General features: G+C 37.8%; 1 protein-coding gene and 1 long non-coding RNA gene across 3 annotated transcripts in view; one reads left to right on the forward strand and one right to left on the reverse strand.

The window, feature by feature from the left end:
* Positions 1-505: 505 nt before the first annotated feature.
* Positions 506-4,884, reverse strand: LOC308222185. Its single transcript, XR_013957088.1, has 3 exons — positions 4,761-4,884; positions 3,464-3,548; positions 506-2,579 (listed from the first exon to the last, which is right to left on the reverse strand). It is a non-coding gene; the product is annotated as an uncharacterized lncRNA (long non-coding RNA).
* Positions 4,885-5,060: 176 nt separating this feature from the next.
* MDFIC (MyoD family inhibitor domain containing) overlaps positions 5,061-20,543 on the forward strand; it is a 52,377-nt gene continuing 36,894 nt past the window's right edge. Inside the window, exons 1-4 of one of the 2 annotated variants that reach the window (XM_080632261.1) lie at positions 5,133-5,184; positions 5,526-5,643; positions 7,240-7,395; positions 17,694-17,825. In XM_080632261.1, coding sequence (XP_080488387.1) covers positions 7,305-7,395; positions 17,694-17,825 — 223 coding nt within the window. In that variant the 5' untranslated portion in view covers positions 5,133-5,184; positions 5,526-5,643; positions 7,240-7,304. Of the gene's footprint in view, positions 5,185-5,525; positions 5,644-7,239; positions 7,396-17,693; positions 17,826-20,543 lie in introns of both variants that reach the window. The other variant, XM_080632260.1, reaches the window with a different exon arrangement.

Below are 20,543 nucleotides of genomic sequence, written 5' to 3' on the forward strand. Positions count from 1 at the left end.
AAATCTACAGGATGAGCATGGGAACTGGGCAAAAGCCAAGTTGTCCTTTTCTTTTGTTTCCTGGGGAAAAAAAACCCCTATCGCTGGAGCATGGACACAGAATGATACCAGATCTGGACCCAAGATTTGCATTACTTTTATTTAGCTAAACAAGAAACCAAGGCAGAGACTATTCTTAAATTCCCTGCTTTAGACAAGTAAATGTGTCTTTTTCCACCTTTACTTGCATGGGTTGCCAGGATGCTCATCTGTCAATGTAGAAACACAATAACTTCTTGATCCAAATGAAGTTTTGAAATCATGTTATTTGGTAATTGCATTTTGTAATTTTAGTTCTGCCTTATCTAGATGATTGTGTGTCCCTAGCTGGCAACACTCCTCCCTGCCTTCTCCCATCCTTGTGTCCATCTGTTCCCTCCCTGCTCCCCCACCTTATTATTTTAGGCAAATATACAAACAAATAAAATCATCATAGTTAAAAATACTAGTACAACTAACTGAGGGTTTTCCTTATGCTTGTTTTTCCAATGACCTGTATTTTACATGTAATATCCAAATGAGCATTTAATGCTAAGACTTTAGTCCAGTCATTTATACGGATTCCAAAATGAAAAGCCAAGAGAAAACAACCAGCGTTTTCTTTAAATTCAGGTATTTAAAGAAAACATTGATTATGAGATATAACAAAGAAAGGAGAAAAATGTATTTCATATATTCATGAAATACTTCAAGAAAACTGTAATCCACAGGATCGTTGCAGAACTGTGTATTTTTTTTCTTTGTGAGTTGTAAAGATATGGGTGAGAAATGATTGCTCAAGATGGCACAGTTGTGAGTAAGAAGCATGAGAAAATAAATTCTGCTTGTATGTACAGCAATGACTTTTTATCAAAGATTTGATTGTGCATTCAGTATTATGGACTCATAATATGCAAATGCATTTTGCTGTTAATACACATTCACAACACACGTTAGTGGTTCCAAAGGAGCTGTTGCAATATATGCTTTGAATATGTGTTAGGAATAATACACAATATGCAACTAAGAGCATTCTATATTATGTAAATATAACATAGAATGCCCAATATTTTAAATACTCATTCACAGCGTATTCTCTTGCAGCTGTAAAGGAGCAACTACACTGTGTATTATGAACTATATATTGAAGAGGCACAAAATTAGCTAAATTTTTATAGATCTCTGGATGTGATACCATGATATCACACAGCAATATACTAATATATTTACAGTCTTCTGTTCCACTGCGTTATATATTCTATTTGTAAAATATGATTGTTTTAGTAATTTCATTTTCAATTTTTTGGGGAAGGATTCTTCCCATTCCTTTCATATGGAAACATTTTTATTTTTGTAGAATTTTAGATAGAATATTTTTTCAAATGTCATTTGATATTGGCAATTAGTTTGATACTGCTGAGAAAAGGTAATGTAAATTTCATGAATACTTACAACTGTAAGGAATGTGCATAAAATACTAATGCAGAATAATGCCAGATCCAGATACTGCTCAGTTTGCAAAGCAAAAGGCGACTTGTTAGCCTGTAAAGCAGCAGAATTTTTATTTTTTTTCTTTTTTGCTTGCCATAAATACAGCCTTTAGGATTGTTACGGCTAAGGGATTCAGGTAAATTCATTAAGTTATTCTAAATTTACTATGTCTCTGTATAGTTCATGTTACAATGCTCTGAGTTCAGTTAACACTTTTTAGTCAATATTTCCTTAAACTTCCTGTCCAGTTAAATTAAAAGATGCTGTCATCCATCCTTTGCCTTTGCTGAGACGAACTTTAATGTCAAGACAAGTCCCAAATAATTATGAATGCATTAAAAAACAATACGCAGCTTGAAACATTTTTTGCTGAGTATCAAGATTCTTCTAAAGTCCTAAATAAGTCCTTTATTAAGGTGCAATGTTAACTGCAAAGTGAAAAGCTGGATAACTAAAGGGAAAATATGCAAATAAATGAACTGTTGCAATCCAGCACACTTAGTTGTAATTGAATACTGGATGTTTCCTCTTGACTTATTTGTAGGAATATAATGAATTACTAGTTGACATTTTGTTGTGATGAAACGTCAGTTTGCATGCCTCAATATATGATCTGTTACTTTTTCATGTGAGATCCATTACCTGCTTGAGTGAGCTACTTGCTTGAGCTTGCTAAGGAATAGCTGAAACTACCATAAACCATGCCATGTGATGTGTTCTGCACTAAGCAGGATAAAGCTTGTTGAGCTGAATTCATCTTCATGCAACTCCTTGGACTGCATTGGAGTTACATTAAAATTATTCATCTTAGAATATTTTATTTTGTTTTACTTCACAATTTATAAATTTTAATGAAATCTTTGCCATCTGTGCTACAAAATATTTTACAGAAACAAAGTATTTCTTATACTATTGTACTCCCAATAAACAGAAAAATAAAACAGGGAAAAATGCCTTGTCATATTTTAAAACTCATGTTTAGACTGAGTTTAATTCTCAATTGCCACTCAAGCCAGCACAAAGCAGCTATTAAGCCTCTTATTCCCTTTCTCCCCACTGTGGATTCCATCCTGTGGCAAAAAAAAAAATAACAAAAATCAGATCTAGACAACAATCATTTATGGTAGAAAGACTTCTTCTTGTTCCCAGGGCAATATACAGCATTACTAGAAGGAATTGCTGCTCTAAAAGAGTATGTATTTCTTCATTTCATTTCTGGTTATGGGAAGAGTTAAACCTGCATGTCTCTAATTTCATTTTAGGCATCCTACTCTTTGTTACTGTTTGTGCTCTCTGGAGGTAGATTTCCTTGGACTAGAAGGGTTTGGTTGCCCTGTTAGGACCAGCTGGTGCCTTAGGCACCATCAATCCCACAACACTTCAGTGATTATGCTTCCATAGCTGCATTCAGCTCTGTTCTGGCATGACAAAATACATGGCTTGAAACAGGATGTTTGGGAGAGGGTTAATATACAAACTAGGCCATGAATAATACCAGGAATCAAAAGTACTCCAAACCAGGCATGGTAGTTACCATCAAATTCCCTTTTACTGTGTTGTATGCATAGACTGCATGTATTTCTTCTTTTGATTGAAATTTAAAAGAAAACAAACAAATTTGAAAGCTTCACTGCTAATACTGTTATTTTATAATATAATTTGGTTTTAACTCCAAGTCTTTTATTTAGCTCTTTCAACTGTAAGTCTTCCCATTCAGTATTGCTTCACTACAAAATATTTAGGACAGAGATCCTGCCTTGATCCTCATACTGAAAAGAACTATGAAGTTTAGAGTAACACACATATGTTAAAAATCCATATTACAAAGTTGAAAATTGTGTTCTTAGACATAGCAGAAAGATAACTTGAACTCACAGGTACTAAGGTACAAGCAATCAAACACAAACAGATTTACTAAATATTACAATCCATCTTTCAAAACCATTTAAGTTACCCAGGGTGTTATGAAGGATGTAAAATATTTCCAGTTCTATCTGTTCCTGCTGATGGAAGGAAGTCAGCATCAGTTGAAGAGCAGCCTTGAGGAGTGAAAGATAAGTGTTATGGTGGGGAGGAAATCTGGGTACCTGTCCCTGCACTGATGCATACGTAAAAGTTACAATCACTTCACTGTGTAAGCAGAATTTTTTTTTTATAAAATCTTTTTTATTTGAAGAGTTATGCACAACTTTTCTGCAGTGTTGTTGAGATGAGCAACTCTGCTATCCAAAATTTCCTCCACAAGAAACCATCTGATAACCAAATAACCTCAAAGACTAAAAGTTTGCCTTGAAAAATTCAAGCTAGAAATATAGCTTGTGTTTTTAATAATATGACTAAATAACCCTTGCATCAGTTAATTTTGTGATATTGGAGGTTTACTTTAAATAAGTACCTTGTGCCTTTCTAAAACATACTCATGTTCAGTGACAAGTCTATTTTGGTTGGGGGCAATATCTATCATATGGCTTGCATGGGAGTTCAGACTAAAAAATAGCGATGACCAAATCTGTCCAGAAGAATATACGATTATATTCTGCATTTTGTGCACTTTTAATAGGAATCTGTTCTACAGATTTTAAATTTTTCTTTTTTTTTTTTTTTTAATGGGGGAAAAAACCTCAGAAGTGGGTTTTGTTTGTTTGTTTGTTTGTTTGTTTTTTTATGGTGGTTTTGTGTTTTGTTTTGCTTTCTTTCAGAAAATTTCTACCTGCCTACAAACTATATTTATTACCTATTTACCAGTATTTGAGTTTCTATTCACATCTATCCCCAAATCTGCCATTAATTGTCTAGAAGACCATATCTGAATTTTATAATCTAGCAATGAATGAACATATTGGAATACGTATGTGCAACAGCTTGTAACTTGGCTGCTGTAGTAAGATACAGCATATCTCATATTTGTAGCCTGCTTGAAAGGCTGCTGATGTTAACGTCTGTACTACCCACCTCCTAAGAATCTTCAGTAACATTTTAAAATTATATAGATCTTCATGGAAAGTAATAAAACCATTATTTTTGATTAGCTGTGTACTTGTTAAAACTATGTTGTACTGTCAGGAAGTGCTGCATAGTTGGTTTATGTCAATGGACTTTGGTTGTCTGTGGTATCTCATCAATAGTGACCACATCTGGACCTATCTTTTTACAATCATCACAGTCTTTGTTGTGTAAATTTTTTGCATTGCACAATATCTTTAATGTGCGATTTCAGTGAATTGTGCTTTTTGTATATTGAATACTCTTACCTTTTTCTAATCTGATTTTTCTTAAGGTTATCTCCCACTGCATCAGTTGCCATATCAGCTGGATCCTCTTCCATTCACTTAGCTGCTTTAAATGCTATGTAGGTGGCTACGCAGTTGAACTTTGGCAGGGTGAGCTCATTCCATCGTCTTTTTTAAGAAGATAAACTGAATGACATGGAGGCAACCATGTGAGTTTCATAGATAAGGTTAAAAAAACACCAAACACCAACCCTGGATGCTATCTGGTCTCCATAGGCATTGATTATCCAATGAAATATTCTGAAGGCAGGGTGTGGTTGGCTAAATTTTTGCTCCTCCCACTGTCATCTGCTACGCTTCCAGTTTCAGAGGGAAAAATACAAGCTTGTAGACTGAGTATGAGTCACAACCTCACTTCTCCTCCTGACTCACTTGAGAGTTTGAGGTAAGTCATTCTACCTTATGTCTCAATCGCTCTGCCCCAGGACAGCAAGGGGAGGAGAAACTATGGAAAGTTATGCAATGTTTTCGTAGATGAAAAGTGTAGATATTGAGACCAGTATTATTATTATGCAGTACAATAATAATTTTGTGTGCCCAAAATGGATTTTTTGCATGGCTTCTTCCCCAAATAAAACATTTTTTCCCCCTTTTGTAATGAAAAAGTTTAAAGAAAGATTATGTTGTACCAAAGAACATCTTAGGTTACTGAAATACTTAAAAATGATTGTATTTCTCAGAGCAAAGCATATGCATCTTTCATCACCCTGTTCTCTTTTGCACCAGTAACAACCAATAATAAAGCTACAGAGTGGTGCAAGTTGATGACTTCTGAAACGAGGCCCTGACGTGTGTGGAGTTTCACACAGCGCTGGCTCCTACTCAATACTTACACTCTACCCTGGTTGGTTTGCAAGCATTGTGGGGAAATGCTAAACTTTAAGAAATGAACTTTTAATAGCTGAGCATACTCCTTTCCACTTATGATATCAATACATATCCATCAGTTGTAGTCTCATATGTTAGCCTGTAAATTGTCTCTAACTTGGCTATTTTGTTTTCCTACTTTTGTTTATGCAAAAATACCTGGCTGTACACTGTAATGAGACATACTAGTAAAATATATTTGCTAAACCATAATAAAAACATCTGCTTGTTAGTTTTAAAGTGTAAGTTTAAACATGGATGCACTTCGATAGAGAAAGGTGATAGATACTGTGATAGCATAAACAAGGTAAAGCTTGCAGCTCATGGTGGGTGGATACCACCACTCACATGAGCAATGATTGCATTACTCTATGGTGTGGGCAAGAACAGAGCATGATGCTGACACTAAAATTAATCAGTGCCATGGGAAAGAAATGTATTTCCTACATGGAGAAAGCACAGGTACCACCACCACTTGGCAGATGATAGCAGAGGGAGTAGTTCGCACTTTAGGGCTGTACTTTTGGAAAATGCCTGTTCTGTTCTTCGTGTTGAATGTTGCAGTATGCCCACTTTAAAGTCCTTTTTATAGACACACCTGCACGCTAAGGTGCAGGGGAGGGTTAGGTTGTCCTGGATCCGGTCTCAGAAGCCGAGTGTCTGGTCGGGGGCGCTGCTCGTGGCCCTGCGGCGCTCCCCGTGCCCGGTGACCCCGCTGCGGAGGCACAATTGGTTCGCAGCGATCAGTGCCCGCAGCGGGCAACTTATGAGCCCGCGACTGCAGCTTTAAATGCCCCTGCACCGCTGCCAAGCGCTACAGCTGCAAACCCTGTCCAGGCATGAAAGCCTCCCTTTCAGATGTTTTTTTCCCTCTTCCCTGTCTCTGCCTGCCGGGTTTCGGCCTCCTGGGGGAATTTCCGTGGCTGGAGGCCCGGCTGGGGGCGGAGGGCAGCGCGGTGCTCCGCCGGCCGCTCCCCCCCAGGACCCGGCCCGGCCCAGTCCAGCCCAGCCCGTGGGCCCGTCGCTGGCGGGCGGCAGGACCTGCGGGACCGCCGCCCCGAGCAGCGGCCGCGCCAGCGGGAGTGGGATGTTTCATTGTCCGGAAATGATGGAGAAGGAGTGACTGTGGCGGCGGGGGGACAGCGGGTGTGAGTGCAGCGTGTGCGCGCCCCAGCACAGGGGGAAGGCCCGCGGGCGCGGCGGGAGAGGCGGCAGCCGCCGGGGAACCAGAGCGGCGGCGGGAGGCGCGGAGGAGGGCCGGGCGGAGCGGGAGGAAATGCAGAGGTAGGGCGCGCCGCGCTACCGGTCGGCTCCGATCGGGTCGTCCCCCCCGGTCACCACCGGTCACCCCCGGCCGCCCGGCTGACAGCCCTCGGCCGCCCCCGCCCCGCAGCCGCCGCCCCCCAGCCCCGCGGGTGCTCGCAGCGGGGGGCGGGCGGCTCGCTCGCCGCCGCGCCGCAAAGTTGCCGCCGCTTGGTTGCTGTCCCTGCTCAGTGTCAGCCCCCCGCCCCCGAGCCGCGAGTTTTCAGCACGAAATACATTAACGAGTGCTTTCGTTTGCTTGTTCCTTCAGGGTCGCGTGTTAGTTTTGTTGGAGGGGAGTGCAGGCTGTCTGTTACTCGGTGAGAGAGCTGGCAGATGTCCCAAGTGAGAGAACCTCTTCCTCCGGGGCCTGAAGGGCCAGAGCAAGCTCCAACTGAAAACAGCGCTTTGATCTCTCTCCCTCGAGGTAAGTTGCTTTAAAGTTTCTCTGTAATTGTTGCGCCTTTTATTTGAATGATGCATTTACGGATTTGTTTTGTGGGTTTTAACCCCTCTCTTTCCCCTCCTCTCCCTCCCTCCCGTCTTCGGGGTAACTCTGTAACACCTCTTTAGAGTTTTAACCAGAAATTCCTATGTAGAAAAAAAAAAAAAAGAGAGAATAAATGCACTGTTGTCAGCACTGGTTTTCAGTACTTGAAAAACGGCAGTCATTCAGAGGCAGATGCTGCTCCTTAAAAATCACTTTCTTATTTCTCAGCTCTGTGTTTGTGTTTAGAGGCTCTTTCCTCTATAGTTCTTCTCCCAGGTCTTGCAGTAGAATGAGAAAGGTTGTTCTAGGAGCAGGAGCACTGTTCAAGTTGGAGGTCACTTTGCTGTTTTGTTCTTAGATTACTTTGTGATGCTGCAGTTGAAACCAGTTTCTAGGAGTGTAAGCTTGTTTTGTGCCAGCAGTTCAAAAGATTTCTTGAAAGTACATTCATCTTGAAGAGAAGTTCTTTAAGTTATGTCTTGTTTGCATTTTCACAAAATACATTGATATTCTGATCACCTTTATATAGGGAAGCTTGACAAGGTGTAGTATAGGTTATCCGCAAGGTAGGGAAGTATGTTTGCTTCCTGTGTCCTGGTCTTTGAAGATGAGACTTATATTTGGGTTTTTTTCAGTTTACATCTAGAGTTTTGTTTTCTAGAATTCTGACAGGAGTTTAAAAAGTCTCTGAAGAACAGACAAATAAGCTTGTTCAAAAACTGTGACTTTTTATTCATAACTGGTTAACTGGAACAGAGCCTGGTAACACAGTTGTGCAACTGTGGATTAAAGATGCAGTCTTGTTTTTGTAACTTGGAAAGTCAATAGCTATGTGAAATGAAAACTGAAGACTCATTTGAGAAACCAGAAAGTATCCGTAGCTAAATAAAAAATGTTCTGGCAGGGATACATATTAAATTGGCTTACACTTATCTTATTGTTGTTTGTTTTTTGTCCTAGAGAATGACTCATAACTTCTAAACAGTAAAAAAAAAAATAAAAATTATTAGATACTGAAGATCAAGCATACAGAACTGGTCTGTTAGAATCATGTTTTTGTCAGAAACATCAGTATCTGTGATACATGTTTATTTTCAGTGTGGTGTTTTTATTTGACATGTGATCAGGTGGCCACACTGGTTGCATTCTGCGTGTGGGCCATACATCCCAGTTACTGAAGTTGTAAGTGAGCTAACTAGCCTGGAAAGTGGTCTCATTCTTACAGTGTCACTTTAAATTGAGTTTTCACTAGGAAATAGTCTTATTCAGTACTTGCTCTTCTTTTTATGAAAAGTAAGGAAACAAATACTGATCTGTTCAGAGACAAGTTATGTGCAGAAAATCTCAATGACACAATTGCAGCTCACAGCTGTTGAGGTGGAGGAATCTGAAGTTACTTTTTCAGGGATCAGTAAGGTACAAAAAAGTGTAATATATTGATTCAGGTTTGCTCATTGACCACACCTTTCAAGGCACAGGCTCAGTTTTAAACCATGTGTGTAGTTCATAGAAAGACAAGGCTGGTTTTTTTTACAGAATTAATCATTCAAATATGTAATTTTTATTCTAATGAACTTAGACTTAAGGATAGCTGTGGTTATTTGTTGCTTTTTTTCTAGCTTAAGTCTGTTGGGGAAATGGGGGTGGAAAGAGGAAGAGGTGAGTTCATAACATTTCCAGTCTATATTCCAGCATTTCTGTTGTCAGCTTTGCAGTGTGTGGTTACAGGGTAAGGTAGTCCAGATATTCCAGGACTGGAGATCTAAGATACTATGTCTGGCACTTTCAACACGCCCTACTCTTCCTATGCTACCCCCAGAACATCTAAAAGTACCCTGACTTCTCTAGAATTCGGCGATAATTTTAAAAGCTGTGGTTGAAATTCATAGTATTTCTGGAAATAGGCTAGAAGTACTTGGAAAATTCTGCAATAATTTAAAATAATTACTACTTTACTTAGATTCACCTCATTGTATTTATGCGATGACTCCATATATTTACAGTGAGGTACTTCAAATCTGTGACCACCTAGAAATAAAGATTACTTAATCAGAAAAAACTGGCTTATGTTGTATGTGTAATAAAGTATTAAGTGCATTCTAGTGAGAAATAATTTTTGATTGATAACAGCATGCTGTAATATGCTTTCTATATTTGTTTGGCTGGTGTAGATACCTGAGAACAAACTTCTCTTCTGTAGTTCTGTGAGGTATCATCAAAACTTCCAGAACTTCAAAGTGCTTCTTTTGCTCGCTATCCTATAAATTCAGATGCTGAAGCCAAATTGTATTTTTCTATGAAAGGAAAAGAGACTTCAGTTGAATTTTAAATATCCAGTGAATAGCTATCCCACAACCTAATTAAAAAACAGACAAAAGTAGTAAAACTTAGGCAGATTGCAGGGGTATGCATCAGTTGTGGACATGGTGGAAACTCTGGGTTGAGACATAGTTTGGCCTACAGATGTGGTGTGCTCTGGCTTTCGCAACTTAAAAGACTTTGTCTTACTTTAACCAGCATGCTCTCTCAACATATGCCCTGTTACTGTTCTTCTTTGTTAGTTCATTATTGAATTAATGCATAAATATTCCTGAGGTTATTGGGCTTTGCCCCACCATAATTATGTGTGCTATGAGAGAGATCAAATGAAATTGTAGCGTCTTCTTTTGTGGCAATATCAATACTTAATTTCAGTGTTTAAACCATTATCTGTGCCAATGGAGACTGTTGCTCTAAGGTGCAGGCTACAGGTTTAGCCTAAAGTTTAACCTAATTTCTGCAAACATTTAGTTATTTTTTCCACATCCTTCCAAAAGTGTAGCTCTACTTGTGCACCCTTGTTCAAGACTCTGGTCATGTCGTTTCTCTTCTATAGCTCCACAGGCCTTGAAATCAAATTGTGACTAGCTTATTGCACGCCTGTGTGCTGTGCAATGTAGTCAGTGAATAGTGTCATCTCTACACTCAGACCACTTCAGTTTGGCTGTAATCAAGCGTTTTCTTCACTGGTAGGTACCAAAAAAATGTCTCTAAGCAAGGAATGTGACAATTAGTGACCATTAGCCTCTCTGCTTTAAGGAAAATGTTTCATATGTTAGAGGTCGTACAATGATTATTGCCTGGACTATGGGTAGACTTTTTTCATTAAGTCCTCTGCATTTGAATAATCCATGGAATACAAGAGAGAAGTTCAATAAACATGAACTGTTTAGAGAATCGGGCCATGTTTTTGGCAATGGAGGACTGTCATCTCTAAAGTATTTGGAATGCTTTTACCTTTACTTGTATGTAACTAAGTGTAACCTAGAATAACAAGTGAATAATATTTAGGTTTCTCACTACTACTCCTACTACTGCTACTACAACTGCTACTACCCTCTATTAATGAAATTGAGCCTGATAATTGCACTTTAACTGTAAGAACTTCCTGATAACTCTTTAAATTATGGAAATCCACTAGATTTTTTTTTATTTTATTTTTTTAATGGTGTGAGGAGGAGGATGGAGAAGTCCAGTAGAAATATTAAGGGTCAAGTTCTGTAAGTGCCAGTTCTCTTTGGTACAAATCATGTCACTGATGCTGGAGGGAGATGCAGTTCAGATTTGATGCCTGAAGAAACCGTATTCAGCAACTAATACTTCCATTCAGAAAAGTACAAAAAAGCATGTACTCCTCTTCAAGAATGTGATTCAGACCTCTTCATGTTTTCTGTGCTTAGCTGTTTTCAAGATGAGGAGCACTAAAGGAGCATACTGACTAGATGAGGTGAGGTGACAGAGGACTTACTGCAATGCATGTTTGGACGTTCTTGAGGCAATGATTACTATCACCATAATTATTGCACTTTACCAGCAGTGCCTCAGTGTTATGAGTAATGAATTTTTATCTTAACGGTTAACCAGTGCACTCAGATTGCCCAAACTTACCGAATACTTCCTCTATATTTGTCTAACTACTTGCAATCTGACAAGAGTTGAGTGAATCCGTGTTAATTTGTTTCATCGCTGTCTCAGTACTGAGAGGTTTATTGAACGTTACTGACTAAAATACCTAAAACTTTCATAAGCGTCTAACTCTGGTTTGTCATAAAAATACACTTCTGCTTTCAGTTTCACGTTCATGCTGTTCCAGTTAAGTGATTCATGTCCACATGGGTGTGATAGACTTGTATTTCATCGAGTTGACTGTAAAGGTCTTGCATCAAATTTGAAATATTTCTGTTCCATCTCATAGGCTAATTCTATACCAGAATAATTCTTCTCAATTTCCATTCCAGGCCTTCAGATGTTAGATTTCTTTTTGTTTTAAACACTTTTTTTTACCTAGTAAGTTGCATCCAGCAACGAGTGTGTTATGCTAGTGTTTTCATTTGGACCAGCAATGCAGTTTTGAAATTAATCTCCTGTTTGCCCCTGGTTTGGTTTGCATTGTGGAGTGATCCTGGGGGGTGACCTGGACTGGATTCCTTTTGGACAATATAATCTGAAAGATGCACTGCAGGAATGTGCCTAATGCACTCCAGCCACTAATAAACCTGCAGCCTTTGAGATTAAATCTGAGAGCTAGTCCAAAGAAGAAAATCCCCTGTATAATATGGAATGTGTCCTTAAAATCAGCTCGTACTGTACTGGCCCACTTTTACTGGGCCATGCTATTGCTAATACCAAGTATTAGCATGCTAATGTTGAGCCAAGTATTGCTTAGCATTTAATGAGCAACTAGTTTTGTACACGTGTGAAACATTTTGGATGATTAACATAAATTTATAACTGACCACATGACAATTAGTGTGATTATTTGTGAAGTTTTTGCTTAATTTGACTTTCTTAATGCTTTTAATTAATTAATGCAGAGTACCTGTGTGCATATTGCTAGTAATTTTTAATTTATCATGAGTGAAATTTGTCTAGGGCTGTCAAACCTGTAGTACATTCATAGTTGTTGCATAGCTTGCTCCTGGAAAATTCTGTGTAAGGGCTTTTCAAGAAGTTCAGTTGAATTGCTCTAATTTTAAGAGACTGATTTTTTCAGTGGCATTTTGAGGCCACTGAAAGTTGCAGTAAGACATTTAAGTGAAAGTCATTGAAATAAAATAAAACCAAATTAGTTTTAAAATAAGCAAGCATCTAAATGGATGCTTTCAACTCCATAATTTATGGACTATTAGTATTAATTAGATTGTACAATCAGTCATTAATGAAATGAGGTCATTTCAAGCAGATCATGAACTGCAATAGTTACTGTGTTACATGAACAGCGCAGTTGAACCTGTTACGTGAAATGCCTGAAAGTTTTAGGTTGCTGGTGGGTGTTGCTGTTAATGGTTGCATTGTGAAACCTGGTATTATTGCGCTTCCTTTGTGCTACTGTTGTGAACAGTGGAATTTTCAGTAGGAAAGAGCATCCTCAGTGGTTCCTTGCCAGCAAAGATATTAATGAGCAAAGGAAGTGTTAGAAATGCAGTGTTTGTCACATACTCTTCAGTCCCTCCCAACCGCTGTATGCTTGAGACAGAGAACCATACTGTTTCCTTTTGGAAATGTTCCTCAACTTCGTGCCTCATAGGTCTACTTTCATGTTTGTCTGGTGTTTTTTGTGTGTAGTTTTTTGTTGTTGTTGTTTGGTTTGGTTTGGTTTTTTCTTCCTGGGTTTTGTGGGGTTTTTGGGTTTGTTTGGTTGGTTGGGTTTTGGGTTTTTTTTTTTGTGATTTCTGTGCTTTGAAGGACAAAATTCCATTTGGGATGGTTTGAACTTTGCCCATGTATATTTAAATCTGCCTCTGCTTGTTCAGGGACAACTCAGGCCTTCTGAGGATTCTTGTTTACATTCTAGCAGCTGGATCAAATTTAGGTGCATGAATAAGCTTTGCCCTGTGCCTCAGCCATTCCTCCACCCTTAAACAGTAAAACTCTTGGGCTGTTTCTGACTCTGCGTGTTTGCAGGTCACAATGACTACACTGTGCCAGCCCATTCTTCTTGTTCCTGTCTCCTTGATGAGAATGGTGCGCTCAGGTTTCCAGAAGCCTTTCCCAGCAGTTACTTTTGTTTTTCTTGTTTTGTACTGTCCACCACATTTTTGGTGAACAGAAGATGAATGTGTCATAACAACAGAGCTTTCTTGTTGCAGTGACAGGATTTTTAACCCATTTTACATTCACAGTTGCCCTGTGTCAATAGACAAACTCTAAACCTGTTTCTCAAGTCCAGTTTACCATGTTGCTAGTCAAGCAATCTTACAGTTCACATGTTTGGAAGAGATTGCTGAGTCAGTACATAGGCTTATGTGTCATGTAATGAATAGAAATCAGCTGCCAATCATACTCTGAGGATGTGCAGCCCACTTATTGTGGGCGCTTGTTTCCATTTTTTTTGCGTGTTCAGAGATTGAATATTACATAATTACTGATGCATTATGGTATGTTTCAACACTGAGACCCATTTCTGAGTCAGCTCAAGAGACATAGTGGGGTGTTTGAGGGAAGTTGAAGTGTGAATGGACAAGCACTTGGAGAGACAAAGACCTGAGCTCTTCCAGGTGTGTCATATTTTGTATTTTATATCAATTTTGTATATTAATTTGACGTCCATTCAATACTCTCTACATTATCATAGAGGAAGAAAGAATAAATATAGCTCTGAAAAGAGGGATATTGCACTGGGGTGTTGTAAGAAAATTTCAAAAATTAGTTTGAACTGTATCCCAGCAACTTTATAAAAGCATAGAAGAAAGGATTGGAAAGGATCTAGAGAGATTGCCTTGTATACCCTTCTTGCCTAACTATATCTAAGTCTTTCTTAACAATTCTGGCTGTTTGCTAAATTTTCTTTTTGAGAGGGCTATTGTAATAGTAGCCTTGTTGCTGACCCAGACTACCCACAATGTTCTGTTAGTCAAGTCTTGTAAAATGTATCTGTCATGATGCAAAGACTTGTACGTAACAAGAAGCATATGCTCTAAGCTAAAATGGGAGCTAACAATCAATGCTACAATAGTCTCAACAGTGAAAACAAGTTTTGATTCTATAAAATACATGTATTGCTGTGTAACTTTAGAAACAAATATAACAAGATTATTGTAAAATGAATGCGTGTACTATCGAAGTGATTTATATATACTTTAGTAATTCCAAATGAAAAGTTCACTTACTTAATGAAATAGTAATTTTGAGATGTGATTAAAATTTTATTTTTTTTTTTTAACAAGTGGCTTACCAATTGTCTGTAAATGATTTGGGCTGTTAAGCATCTCAGTTCTATACTTTGCCACCATGTTGTATCTCTTCCTTATTGAAACCTTAAACTTGCATTAATCTGTATACAAGCAGAGTCTATGCCCCTGCTTACCTTCAGGATAAGTACTCTGCGTGGGTGTACACCACTCCTGTGGGGTTTTTGGCTAGAAGTTCTTCAGCCTGTTAGTTTAGGAGTGGTATGTAGCCACATGGGTTACTGGTCTGGGGGTGGTACCGTGGTAGGTAAAAAGACTATGTTGCTTTTGTGACATGACTTGCGGTTTTGAAGAGAGATTGTATTTCTGCTTCAGCACTGCCAGACTCAGAACATAATGAGTCTTTTCTTTCCATTATTTGAACTGCTAGGAAGAGCATCTCTTTTTCTTCTTGGCTCTCAGTTTTGGAGGTTAATCACATGAGAGTGGAGGGGTATATTAAAGGAAGCAGAAGCTAAAATACTAAGGAAGTATTATCCTTAAGGTTAAGGATAATAAATCCATAAGGTTAAGCTTGATTAAAACAGAGAAGTGGTGTAGGTTTCTGTTATGCACATTCATGGGGAAATCTTCATGTGAATTACATAGAACAAAGAATAGGTATTCAATTAATGTTGATTGTTATAAGCTTCCTATCAAAATGGGTTGGTGTTCAATTGAAGCATTGGGTTTTTTTACTTTTTAATGGTGCCATTTACTACTTTCTTGCTAACTGTTAATATAATTTACAATTACATGTAAACTAATTATACCTGGGTGCTTACAATATCTGGCTAGAATAATAACCTTTAAAAAAAAAAAAAAAAGATACTGAACCAAAACCAAGTAACCAAAGAGAGGAATAAAAAGCAAATCCCTATGAATAATGATGACTGTATTCTGCATTCCTTTAGATTTCTTGGATAAAAATGTAATCTAGAACACTGAAGGACCCATAATATTAACATTAACATTAATGTTTCCTCAGGGCTTTTCATTGTTTACTACATGAAATAGTAAGGCTCTGCAAAGTCATATCCAAACTGTGTCCAGTAACTCTGCAGTTTTATACTACCACTGTCTAGAAGATATTGTGCTAATCTTGGTGGTGTTACTGCAGTAAAGTAATTTGAGAGCAAAATCTCTTAAAACAGCTCATTTAAGTTTTCTCTATGTGGAAAACAGAGAGGTTTTACACTAGCTCTCTCCAGGACACTACTTATTTTCATTCAGTCTATTTCAGCACACTTTTCAGACGTTTTTAAATCTCATTTGCACCTAGTACGTAACTGCACAGGCAGAATCATCGTACTTCACTGCAGTTGGATTTGTATCTGATGCCTGTCAAAGGGCTTGAAAACATCTCTTAGGTTTTTTGTTTGTTTTTTGGTTTGGTTTTTTTTTTGTTTGTTTCAGTTTTTTTGGCTGGTTGGTTTGTGGTTTGTTTTTTTTTTTGTAGGATGAGTATCTAGGTATCATCAGGGCAAGATGCAAAACTCACTGAAGTCAATGAGTATCTTCCCAATTGCTTTAGTAACTACGCCAATTCCGGTGAAACCGTTCATTTCAGGATGGGCTTGAGGAAATATTGACATGTTGCTGAAGGAATGGTGAGGGAAGGGAGGGCTGAGATAGAAGTACCACAGAGGTAGCTGGGTTAGACATTTCAGAAGTGGAAATTAATAGAAGGGGAGCAGCAGTGCTTGAAGGCACATGCTACTATACATACAATATGGCATATATTATTTTGAGTGATGTTCAGTGCTTCAGTTTAATAGGGTGGATAACAAAGGCAGAAAGTTAGGATTTAAAATCAAACTGCTGTTGGCTACATAAAGAAACTAACCTTCAGTATGTCACAGTAGCAATAAGTGTTTTTCCTGGGTCTCAGGACTGGAATCATTGCTTTATTACAGGATACGGTATCATTACGTTGTGATAAGTGATTTATAAACACATTTCTCTTTTGAAACAAATAAATAGACCTGACAGACTTTCTCAACAGTTGCTTATTTAAATATACTGTAACTATCAAATGTTGCAAGTATGTTAGAAAAAAAGCTTAAGACAAAATGTGCAGTGTTTTACAGATCCCTCGAGTAAGTGATATAAACTGATAATCTGTCACTGTGAAAAATGAACAAAGTAATTCCAGGTTTGGAAGTGTTTCTTTGAATGCCTATAGGAAAAACCTGTAGCAATCAAGATCAGAAAGATTTGTGTATGTGAATTTGATTATTAAAACATTAATGACAGAATGAAAGCTGTCACCTTGGTTTGAGAAAATGCAGGTCTGTGTTTGTTAACTGGTGAAATCATCAAAACAACAAGATCTGCTATCTTGTGAAAAAAGTTGAAGAATCCCTCAAATAACCTAACCATGGAAATTTCCCTTCATCTTGTATATACTTGGATAGAAGAAATAATTTTTCCTTTCATCATAGGCTAAATGTTGACTTTTATTCAGAAATGGTTTTTAAAGGCTATTTTTTCAACAAAAAATAGGTGATTGTGTTATAATAAATTTTCTGAATATTTGTACTTAGCAATTTTGAAGTTTCAACAATATTTGTCTTTAATTCTATTTCCAATTTTAAATAATAGAGAACAGACGTTTGTGGAATTCTTGTAGCTTTTATATGCCAGAGCCACGTGTATGTGGGCAAAAAAATAATGTTTTTTTTATGTGACAAAGCAATTCAAATTTTTATCCGAAAATTTTGTGGAAGGTAACTCAACATAAACAAACTGAGCCGTCTCATGTGGTGACAAAAGCTGGTGAGTATTATTTTGCATGATTAAACATAATATGACTAAAAGACTTTCTTAAAGAAAATTTGTTTTGATCTAGACAAGAAAACAAATGGAAAATAAGCTTTATTAGGAATTATTTCTAAGGAAGCTGCATGAGGGGCTGAGATGAGTTGTATTTTATTCTTTCTTGGTTTAAATTTCCAAAGATGAGTTTTGTTCACATAGAGGAAAAATACCATAGAAACTAATGCCTTAAAATTTCTTTTGACTTAGAAAAAGCAGACCAAGAGAATACTGCGGCAGGAGATAAAGACGTAAACCAGCCTTCCAGTAACCAAAGTATACAGCCAGAGATACAAGACCAGTCCATCTGGGGAAATCGAACTGATGGTGACCTCATCAGAAGTAAGTATTTCCAGAGCAAATTGCTGCCACTTAGGCTTGCCTTTGCAGTGTAACGGGATACTGCCTCTTGACTCTGTTAAATGTGTGTCAAATGCAATTGTGTTGCAACTATAATGCATGCCTCCTGCATTTATTTCCCAGAATGACTCCTGTCAGCATGCATAAACAGTGAGTTAAAAGAAAGGTGTGATTGGAGCGGTACAGTAGAATGTAGGCCTCTGTAGCATCTACATTTTAAAGCCTTATTGTTATATTCTTCTCTTATCATTCATCATGGGATCTGTATATTTAGTAGGCACATGAGCTGCAGAATGCAGCTGTGCTGGGTGTCACCGCCCTTGATTTCTCAGGTTATACATTTAAGTGGCAGAGTAAACTATGCTGAGAGCAGTTGCTTCCAGATGCCCTCAGTACTGGTCAGGTGTAAGTTTATGAAGAGTTTTTAATCCTAAGGTAGTTATTCTTTTCAAAACTAAAAGAATGCTGCAAGACAAGGTTTAGGCCTAAGATACGGAACTGATTTTTTTCATTAGCTATTAAAAATCCGTGTTCCTAGTGTATGTCCTAAATGCTTTAAAACATTAAAAGAGATGCAAGATTATTCCCACTTTTCTGTCTTGAATTGAAGATCTTATGTTGTCTAAAAGATCATCCACAATTGCACCCTCCTGAGGCAAAAATATTTCTGTCAACTGCGAGAGCTAATGCTACTTTAAAATTCTGTGAATGCTTGAACATTAGTTGCTCAAGGGAGGAGCCGCATGAGAAATTGTTCTCTAATTATATGGTGTATTCAGAAAGCAAATGGACTAAATGCTGAGCAGTGAGCCAGCTCTTGGAGATCGTTGTCTGACCACACACTTTGGGGTCAGTATGGCTTTACACTGCACATGTACTACACTGTACACAGTGGGGTAAATTCGTATTTCTGAACCTGCTGTTGTCAGTACTGGTGATTTTCTATGGAGTTACCTTTTTCTTTTTAGGTTTGTTTTGTTTGTTCATTTTTCAGTCTTTACCTACGCATTCAACATGTGAACTTTGTGTTAGCATTTGGAGCATTCTTTTCAAACCTTAGTTAATCCTTTTTTCTGAATAATCCTCGTAAATACCTATACCCTTGATGTATTGAATAGTTATCTAGATCCTCTACAGGAAATTAATTTAGCATGTCAGATATTTATCTCACAATTTAATAATAATTCTTAAAGGACTCCAAAGAGGGAGAATTGTCCTGAACAGCTTCAGAGTTTACTTAATCCCAAAAGATTATTGTTTTAAACCTAACTGCCCCTGAACAGGCAATTGATTTGTGCTTGTGTTGAGGACATGGGAAGGTGCATATATAGAATCTGCTGCTTTTGGAGTAGCCTCTTTCTCCTTCCCTCATCCTAGAGCCTTCCTTATTCCCAGAACAATGGGAAAGCAGATTTATTTTGTAACAGCTAACAGCATACCTGAACTATGGAGGAAAGAACCAAGGATAGTAGGATGGTGCTGTGCTTCTGTTCACCACAATGACATATTGCAGTGGCTCTACTGGGAAAGAGGGAGAGGAAAAGATCATGTTTTTCAAGGTGTAGTAGAAATTGCAGCAGACTGTGCAAGTCTCTGGTAAAGTGACTTGACAGTTCTATGCAGTTGTATGTGTCTGTGGTGTCTGTGATGGGAGGCTTATCTGCTGCTGTATTAAAAAAAATATCAGGAACAAGGGCAAAGGCAGGATAAAATCGAAGTGTAATGTACTGCTTCAGTGCGTACAGCTATGCTTCTCCTGGAGTCACTAGTAATTTTACCTTTGATTTTATGAAAAGCAGGTTTAAGTGAAAGCTGGAAGTTTCTAAACCTCCTGGTCTTAATAACTAAATTTGGTGTAGTAGTGGCTTTATTATGAGGTATGTTTGAGTAGCTGCCATGATGCCATCCTGTCTTTGTTTCAAATTAATAATTTCTTTTAACCTTTAATGTTAATGTTTTTTAGATGGAAGAAACAAAAATGATGAACTTAAAACAGCTTCTTTTCTTTTTTTGGAGGCTGTGGCTATGAGGAGGGAAGTCTGTTCTGCTTAAAAAAATTGAGGAACACTGGCTCAATTACAAGTACTTCTTGTAGTCTGCAGGAGTTTTACAACTCAATCTACTTCATAACTCATGTTTGAAAAAAATAGAACAAGTAGAGCAAAGAGAAGCTTGTTTGTCACAATATTACTTGGGTATTTAATCTAAAATAACAAGTATCGTAGCTCAGAATGGCTGTGATTCAAGCAGATCTATTACCCCACTAGAGTAAAGTTTGCAGAATGCTGCATATTGAAAGAAGCTTGAGGTTAGAAATAAAATGTTTTGATCATTATGGTCTATTTAAAAACTCTTAAAAATTGTTTTAGACAAGGCATACTTCAATTTTGTCAGGTATTAACAGCCATTCACTATCCTAATGAGTCAGTTTCTTTTTTTCCCATACAGATTGTTTTCCACCCCCACAGTTGATACATACTTCATTTGTTAGCCTTATTTTTCACTTTATAAATATTTCCAGTATTTAATTTCCAAGGTTTTCCTTGTTTGCAGCTGTTTTATCCTGCTGTTATATGGAAGTAGATTAATCAGTCAGTTTTATTGGCACACCAACAACGAAGTCCAGTGTTAGAGGCTCTGTAATGACTTCATTATGTATGATTTCTCATTTGCACTTGTGAACTCAGTTTACCAGGCAAC

Source organism: Psittacula echo (assembly GCF_963264785.1).
Source record: "Psittacula echo genome assembly, chromosome: 1".
NCBI classification, from domain to species: Eukaryota; Metazoa; Chordata; class Aves; order Psittaciformes; family Psittacidae; genus Psittacula; species Psittacula echo.